At 46.2% G+C, this 13562-nt stretch overlaps 1 protein-coding gene across 1 annotated transcript; it reads left to right on the plus strand.

Moving 5' to 3' along the window:
- The first annotated feature begins 6953 nt into the window (after positions 1 to 6953).
- On the plus strand, positions 6954 to 9307 carry LOC122407618 (transcription factor Sp5-like). The gene is made up of 2 exons (XM_043413948.1): positions 6954 to 7039; positions 7693 to 9307. Exons 1-2 carry the CDS (start codon positions 7013 to 7015, stop codon positions 8737 to 8739), a joined length of 1074 nt encoding a protein of 357 aa, XP_043269883.1. The 5' UTR covers positions 6954 to 7012; the 3' UTR covers positions 8740 to 9307.
- Positions 9308 to 13562: the final 4255 nt, after the last annotated feature.

Raw genomic sequence — 13562 nt, forward strand, 5'->3', positions numbered from 1 at the left:
TGCACTTTACTTAATTTTTATTTTGGTCCCAAGACGACTAACATTTATTTGGAAAAATGTCTTTTTTCAAACACTTCATCTATTCATTGTGGTCAAATAATTGTCAAATTAAGTTTGAAAAAGTGGGTCAGAGGATCTCACAATGAAGTTAAGATACTCGATTTTCTTTATATTCGACGCTCCTAAATTCATTTTTATATTCGTCTAAGATCACTTTTCATACCCCCCTTTTTGCGCTACTGTATAAATATTATGCCATGCGAAAACGATTTGCCTAAACACCGCACCAAGGTTGTTTGCTTCCCCGCGCGTAATCTCTTGTTTAGGGTTTTCGGTAATCCTAACCCGATTAGTACTACTGTTCGTGGGAGAGAAAAATATTTGGTTAGTTTTGCGATGCTTTTGGAGAACGATCTTGATATTTGTTCATCATATATTTTCCGGACATGAGGCACTGTGAAAAAAGTGACGAGTGGATGAGGGAACGCTTGGATAGAAAAATCGTCGAAAAAGCACGAGCTCATTTTCTTTAGAAAAAACATTTTTCATTCCGATCGATAAAAAGGGAGCAAACATCGGTGCCAAGTTACGTATTTAGTTGCAACGAAAAATGCACCTGTGTTGCCCTGTAATAGCGTGTGAAAACTGCGCGCATGTTCGCTCCATTAGCCACGAATACTAGTTTCATTGTCCTGGGCTATTGTCCAATATTTCTAGGTCGTTTCCGTGGGGCTTTTTCCCTCTTCCATTCTCCATTTTTCACATATTCCTCGACGTTTTTTCTTCATTTTCCGTCGCCTTATTTTTGTAACAAGCCTTCTTCTGTTTGAGGAAAAACTTGAGAGAGTGTAAAGTATAAAAATAACTTTCGATCGTAATTTACAGGCACATGGGCCCCTGAAAAATTGGATAAATATGAAGCTGAGATCGGTGAAACTAACATAAAACTAATCTGCAGGATCTTAAGGTATACAAGCGATATTCGTGTGAGCAAGATCAACGGCACCTGATCCTGCATCGGGTTTCCATTGAAATCGTTTAGAACCATGAAACATTCTCTACTGTACGAGACACGCAGGTGGCAAATTTCCAAATATATAGATATAACAAATGGACATTTTCAAGTCCTATGGGTCATCCGCATGGTCCCCGAAAAGGAGCGCGTTTCTCGATCTCAGAGCTCACAAATACACACGAGATACATTCGGGGACTCGTCTCTCTCTCTCTTCCCCTTCCCCAGGAAATCGTTTCAACGCTGCCGCCACGACGACACTTCAAGAAAAAAAAAAAAAAAACCATAAAATTCACTGAGTTATACGATTGTTGACGTACGAAAACGATTAAAACAGACGTTTTTTTTTCTCGCTTAGTCAAGCCTGGAGCTCGAGAGCGGAGTAAAGTTTTCTGTTACTTCGGGGAACATGATTATTCGAAGTGGAATATCCGTCAAATGCTCGATTCAATTATACAGTTTATCGGCTGTTTTTTTCGGGGGCATTATCTGTATAAAATGTCATATTTTTTAAATGTATTTTTGGAATTATTTTCGCACGATATTTTCCATTGAATAAATTCCAATCGCTCAATTATTTCGTGTCTACAGTATCCGCAGTTTTTTTCACGCCTCGTTCCGGCATTTATTCCCTCCCGAGTGTCTTCAACTCGTCCAAACATTCGAATCGATAAATCAATCACTTTGAGACGTAATTCATATGCCATATCAATATCCTAGAAAAAGAATTCTTGCCGGAGTATATCAATATCAGCGTGTTAGCACGTCTACCTGTCAAGGGAGGAGAATTATTTCGTAAAACCACAAGCTCGAGGGTGTGCGGGAGTGTGAGGGAGTGTGCGATCGAGCCCGAAATAAGCGCAGGAGCGTATCTTCGGCTCATCGATTCGTGGTAAAACATCACATTCGATACAATACGAAATTGTAACGGAGGGATACGGTGGTGAAGGGAACTGACCTGCCTCTTCGATTCGCGCCGGTTCGCTGCGTTTCAATGTATCTTTTGGAAGAGAGATGCGAGAAGGCGAGGAGAAAGAGAGAGAGAGAGAGACAAAAAGATGGCGTGTCTCACATACCCTGGTGAAGGCAACGCACATACGGAACGTGTAGGAACTCAAACGTGCACGAAAGTCTTCAACATTGAAATAACAAGTATGGACATAGAAAGAGAAAAAAAACGATTGGCAGCAAAGGATCGTACGAAGCCACTCGCTCGTCGATTAGTCACACCCGGAGCTAACAGTGCACCCGGTCACCAAAAAGCCCTTTTTCGAACCCTCGGTTTTCTCGTCCAAGAGAAAATCACCGCTTCGTGGATACCGCGCCAAGCATCATTTGTTTCTTGGCAAGAAGCATTGTTTTTGAGATCGCGATGAAGTGAGGACACACCGCAGAGGAGCGAAGCATTAGTGCTTGTACCAACTGTGAAACATCAGTCTTTTTGTTCCATCTTTTTTTGCCCCGTTGTTCCACGCATCCGTATATGTACACTGCACCTCAAATGTTGCTCGGAGTCCTCCTCCGAACCCGAAAGATTTGGCACGGGATAAGCTTCCGTGCCCCCCTGTAGAGGTGGACTCAAAAGTCAGCGAGAGCTCGCACATTGTCTCAACATATGCTCTGCCGCTCAGGGAGCAAAGGGAATGCGAGACCATTTGGCAAATCGAATTTTTAACGAGCGACTGACGTTCTTCGAAAATGTATCGATCTTCGGGTCCCTCGTCTTCTCCTTTGAATCTTGTCGCTATGTATCCTGAAGAAGTGAAGATTCGAGTGAGACTGAAATATTGAAAAAAATGAGAGGAAAAAGTCAAACTCGCGTTGAATCATTCGTTCTAGATTCGTGCGTATTGATGCGAGGCCGAAAAGTTGTGCAGAAATTCGCTGTGAATTTTCGTTTGCCACAGCGCTCCCCACCGGCGTTTTTTTCTCCGACGATAATTCCCAGAAACGTGATTAAAAACTCATCGTGTGAAAAAGCTTGGGAATAAAAACTCAGCGGCTTTGAGGTTTGGACAATCATATGGAAAATCACGGTCGCATAATCCGAGGATTACGCGCAGGTTGAATCGGCATGGTAAATATCTCTGTGCATAAAAATAATACTTTTGGAATATTCCATGTGGCTGATCCATTGGAGCAGCAGCAGCAGTAGCAGCACTTGACGACCGAACATGCCGAGAATGCGATGATTAATGACAACTTCCTAACGGGCCACGGGCACAATGTGTGCGTGCAGAATGGAGGCGCAGAATTTTCATGGAGTGCAATTGTGTAAAGAGAGAAAAAATGGCTATAGATATTTACAGAAATGTGTGGATAAAAGCTGGTCCAAGATGGGGCAGGCGTGGGAGTAGTGTTTACCGATGGAGCAATTTGCCCCTCGCGGAGTCGCTAAGCGGCTTATTAGCGGACAATGGGCTTGGGTTCCTCCTACTAAGGATGGAAGTGAGTGCGAGAGAGGGCAAAACTAGAGGGAGAACGCTTCGAAGGGTTGCGTATGAAAGGGAGGCTCGAGTCAACCACGTTTCAACCCTTTTCTCTCGCTCCGAGTGCATTGAACGAAAGTGTGAGCTGTGTGTGTGTGTCGCAAGATTTACAACACTGTGCAACGGCTCGTGTTGCGAGACGTGTTCCCCAAGGCCTCGCTTCACAGGGAGAACGGGAGAGAGGGAAGAAAAGAGAGAAATAAAAGGGCTGACAGTCCATCATGGACATGTGTCTTCCAGCAAGCTCCTCTATAGTTTACACTCTGCGTACTAAACACCCCGGAATTGTCATTGCGAAGAGAGAGAGGAAGAGTAATACGCTTCCTGGCTTCTTGCAACGGGAGGAGCTCTCGCGTGCCCCCTTAAAGAGAAACACCGCAGGAAACGTCAGACTAAAATGTCCAGGGGTGCATAGGCATGGTGTTTGTTCAATGAATTGGACAAACAAGGCGAGGCAGATTTGCGCCCCCTTTCCCTTGTGAGCCTGCTTCTTGCGTTACGGTGATGATGCCTTAAATCTGGGTGTTTTTCTTCAAGTGATTTTAGAATGGACTCCGAGAGATACGAGAAATGATCGATGAACGTTGGCCTCGCTCTCAGTCAGTCGGATATACAGAGACGGAAAATGCTGCGATATATTTTGAAGTTTCCCAGCAGATAAAACACAAGAGTAGACCATTCGACCGGAAGTTCCACCAGCGAACAACGCGATGATGTGGAAGGGTTCCGATAAACGCTGATCAGAAAGAGATTTCAGTGTTTTCCTTGTCCCTTAGAGAAGATAATTTCTGAAGCTTTGAGATTACTCAATCTTTTTCCTCAACCCCCCCTTCTTCCTCTCTTTCTGCAGATAAATCTCGAACTCTCATCAAATGAGCTGTTTTTAACCTCCGGGGACGAATCAGCCAAGATGAGATTCCAACAGATTCATGGAAAGGATAAAAAATTTCTTTTGAAAAATATTGACGCCGTCGTTCCCATGCGCAATTGTTTAATCATACAAAACAGAGTTTTTTCGCTTTTTCTCCTTCATGAACATCGAAGAGAAAGATCTTCGGCGACTTCCCCGAACTCGTAACTTTTCCTCGGCCCATGATCGGTCAATCCAGGACACTATTTGACCGATAATTTGGGAGTGATGCGTATCGATGAAAGAGAAAAAGCGTTTTGTGGATAAGTCTCTCGAAGAATGCACGCACTCGGGATTGTCCGAAAAATTCTCGCACGGTCCAGCAGCCAGTGGATTTTTCGACAGCATGCAGACGTACATGTTTTACTTTCTTTTCTCTTATTCGAAGCATCCTCCTCGTTGCAACACTCGCGCAGTTGTATACACTGACGACGATGGTGTGGGAGCGGCGGCGGCGGCGGCGGCGGCAAGTCACGCAATATAAAGCATAATAGCACACCAGCACTCTTTGGTATATCGGTAGCGCAAAAGTGTCGTCACCTTAAACGCGTCAATGATCATTTTACAGCAGCCATAAACCTTCCGCACTTTGTAAACGAAAGACCGTCGAGCAGCAGTGGTCCTGCGTAGCGCTTTAGTGTTCCTCCGTGTGCCTCTTTTGTGCACTTCACCCACATTCGTACCGTTAGTTTCGTCCTTGCGCTTTTCTTGTCGTCACTGTGGCCAATTCATTTGGTCCAGTCGAATCGAACGAGATTTATGACGTTCACACTCCACCAGAATCGTTTCGAGTTGATTTTCGACAGTGTTTCCGTATCAGGAGATTCTGAAAGTGGCAAAAATTGGTGATTTGCTTTCACGATTTTTTCGGCGTTTCCATTCAATCTTTTATACCCGAGCAGAAATAATTTTTGATCGCACAGGCCGAATTAATCAAGGAACAAAAATCCCAAAAATGTAGACTTTCTCGTTTCGAGTGTGTAACAAATTTTTCTATTGACGAGCTCAAATGAAGAGACATCAAATAATAAAACAACGCTGAAATAATAATCATTTTTTTGGCGTTATAGAACCTTGTTCTTCTTTTTCTTCTTTTTCTCATTGGTACTAAAAGCAACCGTTCAAAATTTTCGTCGACGATGGTTTCCACTCCCTCAGACGAAAAAATGTCCTCCCCAGAATGTTCCGAACGACCTTGGAATCCAGATCGCTTGCAGAAGTGTCAGTGTCTCCGTCGCGTATTTGCGGGTCCCCTGGCTAATGCGGAATACCGTAAAAAAGTGAGTATATCAAGCCCCGTTTCATTGGGACTTTTTCGCACGATTGGACGAGCGAGAATCCGCACTGTAACAAGGATATTGCGAGGGTTTTTACGGAGGACCGGAAACACCGATGTTCTCAGGGGACTGAAAAATGATCGAAGAGCAGTCTCGTAAGCAGCGAGAGGAAAAAGAAAAATCGCGAAAAAGGAAGAAGAATGAGGATTGTAGCGTTGGACGAGTATTTCGAGGGAAGGGAGTAGCAAGGATATTTCTTGAGGGAAGGAACATAGTTAAAGGTTTCTTGGCAAGGACCTTTTCTTAGGCGGAGGCATGAGGCCACGGAGCAACGAGAGGATGCGGACGAGGCGGAAGGGCGAAGAAGCGATGCGCTGTGAAGCTGGCCACAAAAGGCCCTCCTTCGAGGAGCGCGCGCTCTCCTTCTCGGCCTTAGTGTACATGTGTATATATGAAAAAGAAATATATAGGCATAGAGAGGTACAGCGATATGCAGTTCCTTTTGATCCTCGATCCTCGACGCCCAGGCTTGATTTATGAGCAGAGGAACGTTTTTGTAGTGGTGCCGGTGGTGGGGGGAGCCCGGGCATGCGCACAAAGTCCCAAAACGTTTTGGGTATACGGCTCATCTAACGGAGTGGTGCAGAGACTTGCGGGATGTTCCCATGCCCCGATACCCCCACCCCTTCCCATATTTTGCTCTCTGTCTGCGGGAGGGAGAGAGTAAAACTGAGGGAAGGAATGAGAGCGAGAGGGAGAGAGAACTTGGCTATGGTGAAGCAGCCTCCCCCTACCACTCTCGGTTGTCCACTCAGTTATTAAAACCGAGGCGACACGCTCGCCAACCAGCAATTATCTGGCGAACGCCCGTGGCCGCGCATATGCCCACAACCTCGCGATACACCAAGTATTAAATATATACGTATACGTAGAAATATAGCGACATATGTATACGCGTATTTGTATGAGGATTCGTTCGGGAGACGTTAAGTGCTTGTACCTCGTGTGTTATCCGACCCCCACCCTCCGCGATCGGGGGTTGACTCGGGACGCGATGAGCCAGCGTTGTCTTTTTAATCATCGGGATTGAACGCGCGAGGCAAAAGTTATTTGAAAAATAGCAAGTTCATCCAAAAGTGTTGAGCCGATCAAGGATACTGCGAGAAAAAAATTAATAAATCTGTTGCCGGTGTTGTTTTGTGCTCGATCGGTTCGTTTTAATTACTCGACCGGCCACGAATCGAAGGAAAAAAGTTTCGATCCAAAATCAATCCATCATCTTTCAACACCCGAGGAAAGGAACCCGGCTAACGCTCCGAAGTGATGGCGCAAGTGATGCAGTATCAGCAGGTCCGCCGCATCATCCAAATTTCTATACGCATAACTGCGTTATAATTTAACTTTTAGGACGAACGTGGTGTTTTTCGCGTGTGTGAATTATAGTAATCACGGGAGAATGGAGAGCGTTATTATTATACACGTCACCGCGGCGCGGTCAAGGGGACTGAAGACGTCCGACCGATATATTAGACGTTTCACCCTATCTCATCATTGTAAAATACCCGGGATACGTTTTGCACTCATTTTTCTTTTTCGCATTTTTTTTTTTTTTTTTTTTTTCATCTCCTCCTTTTTCTTCCGCTCTTCCATTGAAAATTGAAACATTAGCGTGTCTCATTCATGTACGGTATAAATCATACCTGATAAAAAAAAGTAATAACGCCGTTTTTGGGAGAGGAACAAACGGGAGGGTTTCTCGTTAATGTTATTCAGTTGAACGATCATGCGCCACGTTCGGAAGCGAAGCGTTTGGGTCGAGTGATTTTCGAAAATATGATAACGAATAGGGCGATTTTAAAAGCAGACATGGAAATTCTATTCACACTTGAGAGCGATTCTCATCTTACGATCGGATAACGAGACAGAATTTAACTCCTTTCTAAGCGACAGTCAAACGAGTTACGATGAGCAAAACTAACGTTTGTGTTTCCCGGAATTTACAGATGTGCGTACCAACGATGTCGCCGATGCCGGGGATGACGGCGATGTCCGGTCTCTCAATGCCCTCGATGCACCAGCATCACGCGATGGATTACGGGAGCGGAGTTGCTGCAGCGGCCGCACATTATCATCATGCGTACAACGGCCAGCCGTCGATCGGCGGCCATCATCCTCATCACTCTCATCACGCTCACATCCCTCATCACCCTCACCCACATCACCATCACCAGCATCTCCAAAGTCCAGTACAATCGTCGCCGTCCTCATCGAGTTATTGGTTCTCGGGGTCGGTCGCTAATTCCAGCCAAATCGGAGAGCCTTTGACGCCTTCTTACTCCATGAGCCCAAGCTCGACCGCAAGCTCGTGGACCGCACAGACTAATCACTCGACGCAACATCAGCCACACCTGACGCCCCTTCAGCACTATTCCCTGCCACCGAGTCCACCGGAACTGCCCGTCAGCCCTCATCAAGGTCACACCAGCCCTTATCAATGGCCCTTGACGCCACCCTCCGACCATCTCATCGCTGCTGCGGCGGCTGCTGCCGCCGCCGCAGCAGCGGACGACACCAAACCCGGACGCAAGTGCACCAGATGTAGGTGTCCCAATTGTCAAATTGACGGCGGCAATCAACTCGGCAGCGATGGCAAACGTCAACATATCTGCCACGTACCCGGCTGTGGTAAAGTCTACGGTAAGACTTCCCATCTCAAAGCTCACCTACGATGGCACACGGGCGAAAGACCCTTTGTCTGCAACTGGTTACTCTGCGGCAAACGCTTCACTCGGAGCGACGAGCTACAACGTCATCTGCGAATTCACACGGGCGAAAAGAGGTTCGCGTGTCCGTCCTGCGGCAAGAGATTCATGAGGAGCGATCATCTCACGAAACACGTCAAGACTCACGAGAATCAAAAATGCAAAGGCACGAAGAAGGAAGCCAACAAGGAAAACGTTCCTTCGAGACATCGACAGGAATCCCAAGTCTTATCATCCCCCGGCCAAAATCCTTACGCTCCTATCGGCGTGCCTTATTCCGTAGTTTAAATAAAGGGAACAAACTGATCAACAGAATCTTTAGGGTTTTCATAAAGTCCTGATAACCAAGGAAATTCGATGAAACATCGAGTCCTTCCCGGGGAGATAAATGCCAAGAATATAAAATCTTTGATAGATTTTCGGTGCATCGTTCAAACTTTTCTGTCGACACGGATTCGAGACGAGTTTCGCCATGGCGATACTTTGAATTTTCCTCCATCCGGACCAATTTTATTAAGGTTACAACAGCAGCATCCGCAGCGTTCGAGGGAGGACGAACCAGAGGGAAAATCGTTGCAAGAATATATGAAAAATTCTGTCGTGTCGGTGGGCACACGAAGGTGCAAAATTAATAAATTGAAATTCTGGAAATATTGAGTATTCCTAGAAATAAATTGGGAGCACTGTAAATAGAAAAAAAAAAAATCAATAAGCGAAAGAAATTCTGCCCGATCCGATAAAAGTTCCTACATATTGCAAATAAATTCTGTAGAATTGTAAATACGAAGCCTGTATATATTTTTGTACAAAATGAATTTTTTATCGTTGAGACGTGTAATTAAGTTAATAAATTCGATTTTCCTACTCATAAATATGAATTTGTACCGTAAAATCATCTCATTTCTTTCCTAAATGCGTTCTTACACATGAACTCAAGCTTCCCTCGCATCCGAAGCGGGTCTAGAAGATAGTAAAAGAGGAAGAGCTTGAGAGAGAACGAACGAGAGACGGCGTGAAAATTCACATAATAACGAATCATCCCCTTGTCGTATATCAGATTCGGGCCGGAATCTTCCTGTCACACGATACGATGCTCGTTGCCACGCCCGTGATTCTTACAATACGATTTGGTGTCTCCGTGCGGAGCATCCCTCTCGGACTTAATAGAAGAATCTCTTCTGAGGCCTGAGGCAGAAGGGCTTTTTATTTTGTACCTGCAGGTGCCTCGTTCACGAGAAGCAAAATCTTGAGCAACATTCATTTCTCTTTTTCACACAATAGAACATGCTCCATTATCGAAAAAATAATGCTGCACGTCCAGTTGGTTATGTTTTCTTAGCCCCCTGCTGGAGAAGCAGCATTGTGGAGCCTACGAAAGGTGTATTATAGTTGAACGATCGAGCAAATTGCTTTCGATAGATTTTCCCTGATATTGAAAAGAGGGCCAGGTAATTATGGCGCTCATGTACATCGAATGAAATTGTGATAATTTTTCATTTTCTACATACCGCGTGGACACGTTCTTTTGCTTTATCAATAATTGCATCGCGACTCGAGTGATAATCGATAACTCACGCATGAGGGAAAACCTACAATTTCTTGGTTCACTCCCGCGAGGAGATTAAATTGAAGGAAGCGAGGAGGGAAAAGAGGTTGGACGTAATACGAGTACGCACTGGGCAAATATGCCATGTTAAATTTATTGCTAATTACTTTTCTCCACAAGTATATAAGAATGTTATTCGTACGCTCGACCAGTGTGCACAAGGCGATTCGTCATTCGCGATGCGCGCACGAGTAATTCCCCGAGAAATCAACCGTCCTTTATTTTTCTCTCGATCCTTTTCTCCCTCTCTCGGCTTGCAAGTTCCGAAGGGGTTCCCCGGAGAAAGGTGGACGTTCCTGAGCTCAATCTTCGTCTCGTTCGGTTCGCCGAGCGACCGACAGATGGCGGCAGAAGAATGAATGGAAAAAGCCATGGGGGCCCCATTAAATGGGCGTTGCGGACTCGCCGTGCCCCGACTAAGATTCATGGCTGCTCGTCTGTGTGTGCATCACCGTTTACTTGTGCCTTATCCATGATACTTTGAGCCTTTCCCTGCGTCCTGGCTTTTGCCGGAGAGACGAACCGCGTCCAGAAACCTTCGGATCTGCGGTGACAAGATGAGAATTGGCCAAATTACAAGATGGAAGGTGACTAGAGAAGTGACGAATTAACGAAACTGCTCTTTCGGGTGTGTAGAAACATTCGCGAGATTGCACACTTGGACTGCGACAACGAGCAATAACGATTATTCTGTCGTTGGCCGAGGAAATAACTTCGAAAAATCGCCTACCTCGTAACAACCGATTGAAAATTCTGTCAAAAATATACCTGCGCGAGAAAATCATTTGAAATATGAAACGTACGGGCGGCGCTCATTGCGACATTATAACCGAGAAGCAACGAATCAATATTCCGAGGGTTTGCTGGTAAATGCAAGTTTATCGGAAGGTCTAGAAATAGCTAAACACGTAAAAAAGACGAAAAGAGAGGAAAGGATGGCGAAAAAGGAAACAGGTGAACGGTGAGGTACACACGAAGCAGTGCCGAGGGTCGAGAATCGCGAAAGAGGGAAAGTAAAAGAGCGAGAAGGGGCGGGAGGGATAAAGAGGATCGTGCGAGGCTCCTCGTCGCGCGGCCCCCACAACTCATGTTTTACGTTACGTTGCTTGTGCTCCGCGCGTTGCAGTTGGAAGAGAGAGGAGGAACTCTTCTGGCCGCGGAGTGACGGAGAGTCGCGCGAGCGGGCAGCGCAAAAGCAGCGGCAGCAGCAGCAGCAGGAGGAGAGAAAAAGAGGTGGAGGTGGAGGAAAGAGGAGGACGGTACGTTCGGGATCCCTGGATAAGCCCGGGGTGGGGTGGCGCCACGGCAATTCCAGACTCGCGTTCAACCAAAGTACACGCGGAACGGGCGAGAAAACACCGCTGCGAACTGCACTATCGCAACCGCGTCGGACTCTCCAAACTGTCCCGCGTCGATCTTCATCTCCACCGGAACGCGAATAAAGCTGTACAGTAGTGCGTGTTGATACCGAGCAGAAAGCGAAGCCAAAAGTGAGTCAAAGTATAAAGTGTATTGTCAGAGTTCCAAGGATCATTTTTTCCAGCTGAAAATTAGCCGTCAATTGCCGTGGATTAAGATAGCCGGGGGATAATGAGGAAATAAAATAAATAAGAATCCCTCGTGATCGGCGATTGCGCTACGTACGTGCCACGGGGACAGGGAATAAGGATCAGGAAAATGCTTAAATCGAAGAAGGGCTGAAAAGAGAAGCAGGAGAAAGAGAGAGAAGGAAAGGGGCGAAGAGGGAGGGAGGGAGGGAGGAGGGGGGGAGTAAACCGGAAGTGGTGACTGCGTCGGCGTTTTCTCCGGGACACACGTGGCCTGAGAATATATCGGGTAAGTTCGTCGTGCACAGGGTGAGAGGCCATTCATCGTATGAGGAAGAGAAAATAAAATAAAAGAAGAGGACATGAAAGGAGCAGGCTCCGGTGAGAGAGATTCGCCAGGATCGTATTTGGGAGTTGGGAACCGCCGAATGTCCTGATTCGTCGAGACTACTTCTCTCACCGTTTGGGAAAAGAACGCGCGCGCATACGTACAAGAACGTGGCACCTGCGCTCCTGTCTGGCCTCCTCCGAACGTGTCTTCTGGGCACATATCGACACACACATGCCCGTGTGTGAAACACGCGCGACTGTCTTCCAGCGCGGACTGCCACTGAACGTGTTCTCAATATAAACAAAAAACTAAGAAAAAATATATATTTTGCAAGAAGGAGAAAATACGGTGCGGAAAGAGAGGGAGAGAGCTGGGGTTGGATCATCCGAAGTGGAAGTCCTGATCACGCTGAGGGTCGCTACGGTTTTCGACTTTGAAAAAAATTTCTCGCTCCTTCTCTCTTTTTTCTCTTCCTCTTCACTTCTGTCCCTCCTGCTCTCTTTCTTTCTCTCTTTCACCCGTTCGTGGTGGGAGGTGGGCTCATTCCCCCGAGAGTTTCTCCCTGTCGTCTACCCTGACCGCGAAGCACATCGATTCGTCTTGGAGTCCACGTGTTCGCGCGGCATCGATCCTTCTCCTCTTGATCCTTCCAATACACGCCCGATCGGTCAAACCTCGACATGATTTCTTCGCGGGTTCGTCGCATCTGTAAACAGTGAATTGTTTGTTTTTTGGATCCTTTTGTCTACAATAGTTCGAAGGCTCGATGTTTTGTGCGTCGATTAGTTACTCTGGGTTTCTAGAGGTGCCTTGAAACAAAGGACCGTTGCCTTGAGACGGCAGCCGGAGGCACTTCCGGCGGAATAAACTTTGACAGTAAATTATCTTCGGCTTTTAATTTTGTGATAAACACCAAAAGATCAAAGAAAGTCGTCAAACTGGAGGCTGAAATCGGAGGCGGCAATGGCCGCAGGGGGTCCAGCCCCACGTCACCGTTGAACACCATAAACGTGAGTCATATCCACTCGAGCATAAGTTAACTCTCATTTATTAAATTATCTCTCTCTCTCTCTCTCTCGTTTTCTTACTCGCATCGCACTCGAAATTGTTTCATTTAAAGTGGGAATGAAAAAATAGAGTGTAAAAATAACAACGCGGTCGAACCGCAATGATGATTCGCATCGAATACACTCCCATTAACCCAATAGTTTATGGCATTCGAAACGTCAAAATTGTGAAATATGTGATCGTGACTTCGGAGCGGCGCTAAGCCTCGAAAAAACTGGAGATTCGATCCACTCCTGCAACGTTGATGAAGTAGGGCTTGGATCGTAAATTAAGCGGGTTCCTCACCCAAGATATTCTCAAGCTCTATGTTACATAAGCTGCGAGGAAGCGCCGAGAGATCAGATTGCTTCAGGAGCGCAAAGGCACGCTCAGGATAATTTAGTGCTCCGCGGTGAATACAAGTTGGCCCGCCGCCGATTCGAAACGAAAATGAAGTGACAGCGGAGCTTTTAATCGTCGCGCAATTGTTCTCGCGCAATCGGAAAAGAAGAAGTGAACCGGAGCGACTTTGGTCGCAGGTGCACTCGCAAAGGAGCTATTTTTTCAAACGATCGGTGAA

The sequence above is a fragment of the Venturia canescens genome, chromosome 3 (genome assembly GCF_019457755.1).
Source record: "Venturia canescens isolate UGA chromosome 3, ASM1945775v1, whole genome shotgun sequence".
Classification (NCBI taxonomy): Eukaryota; Metazoa; Arthropoda; class Insecta; order Hymenoptera; family Ichneumonidae; genus Venturia; species Venturia canescens.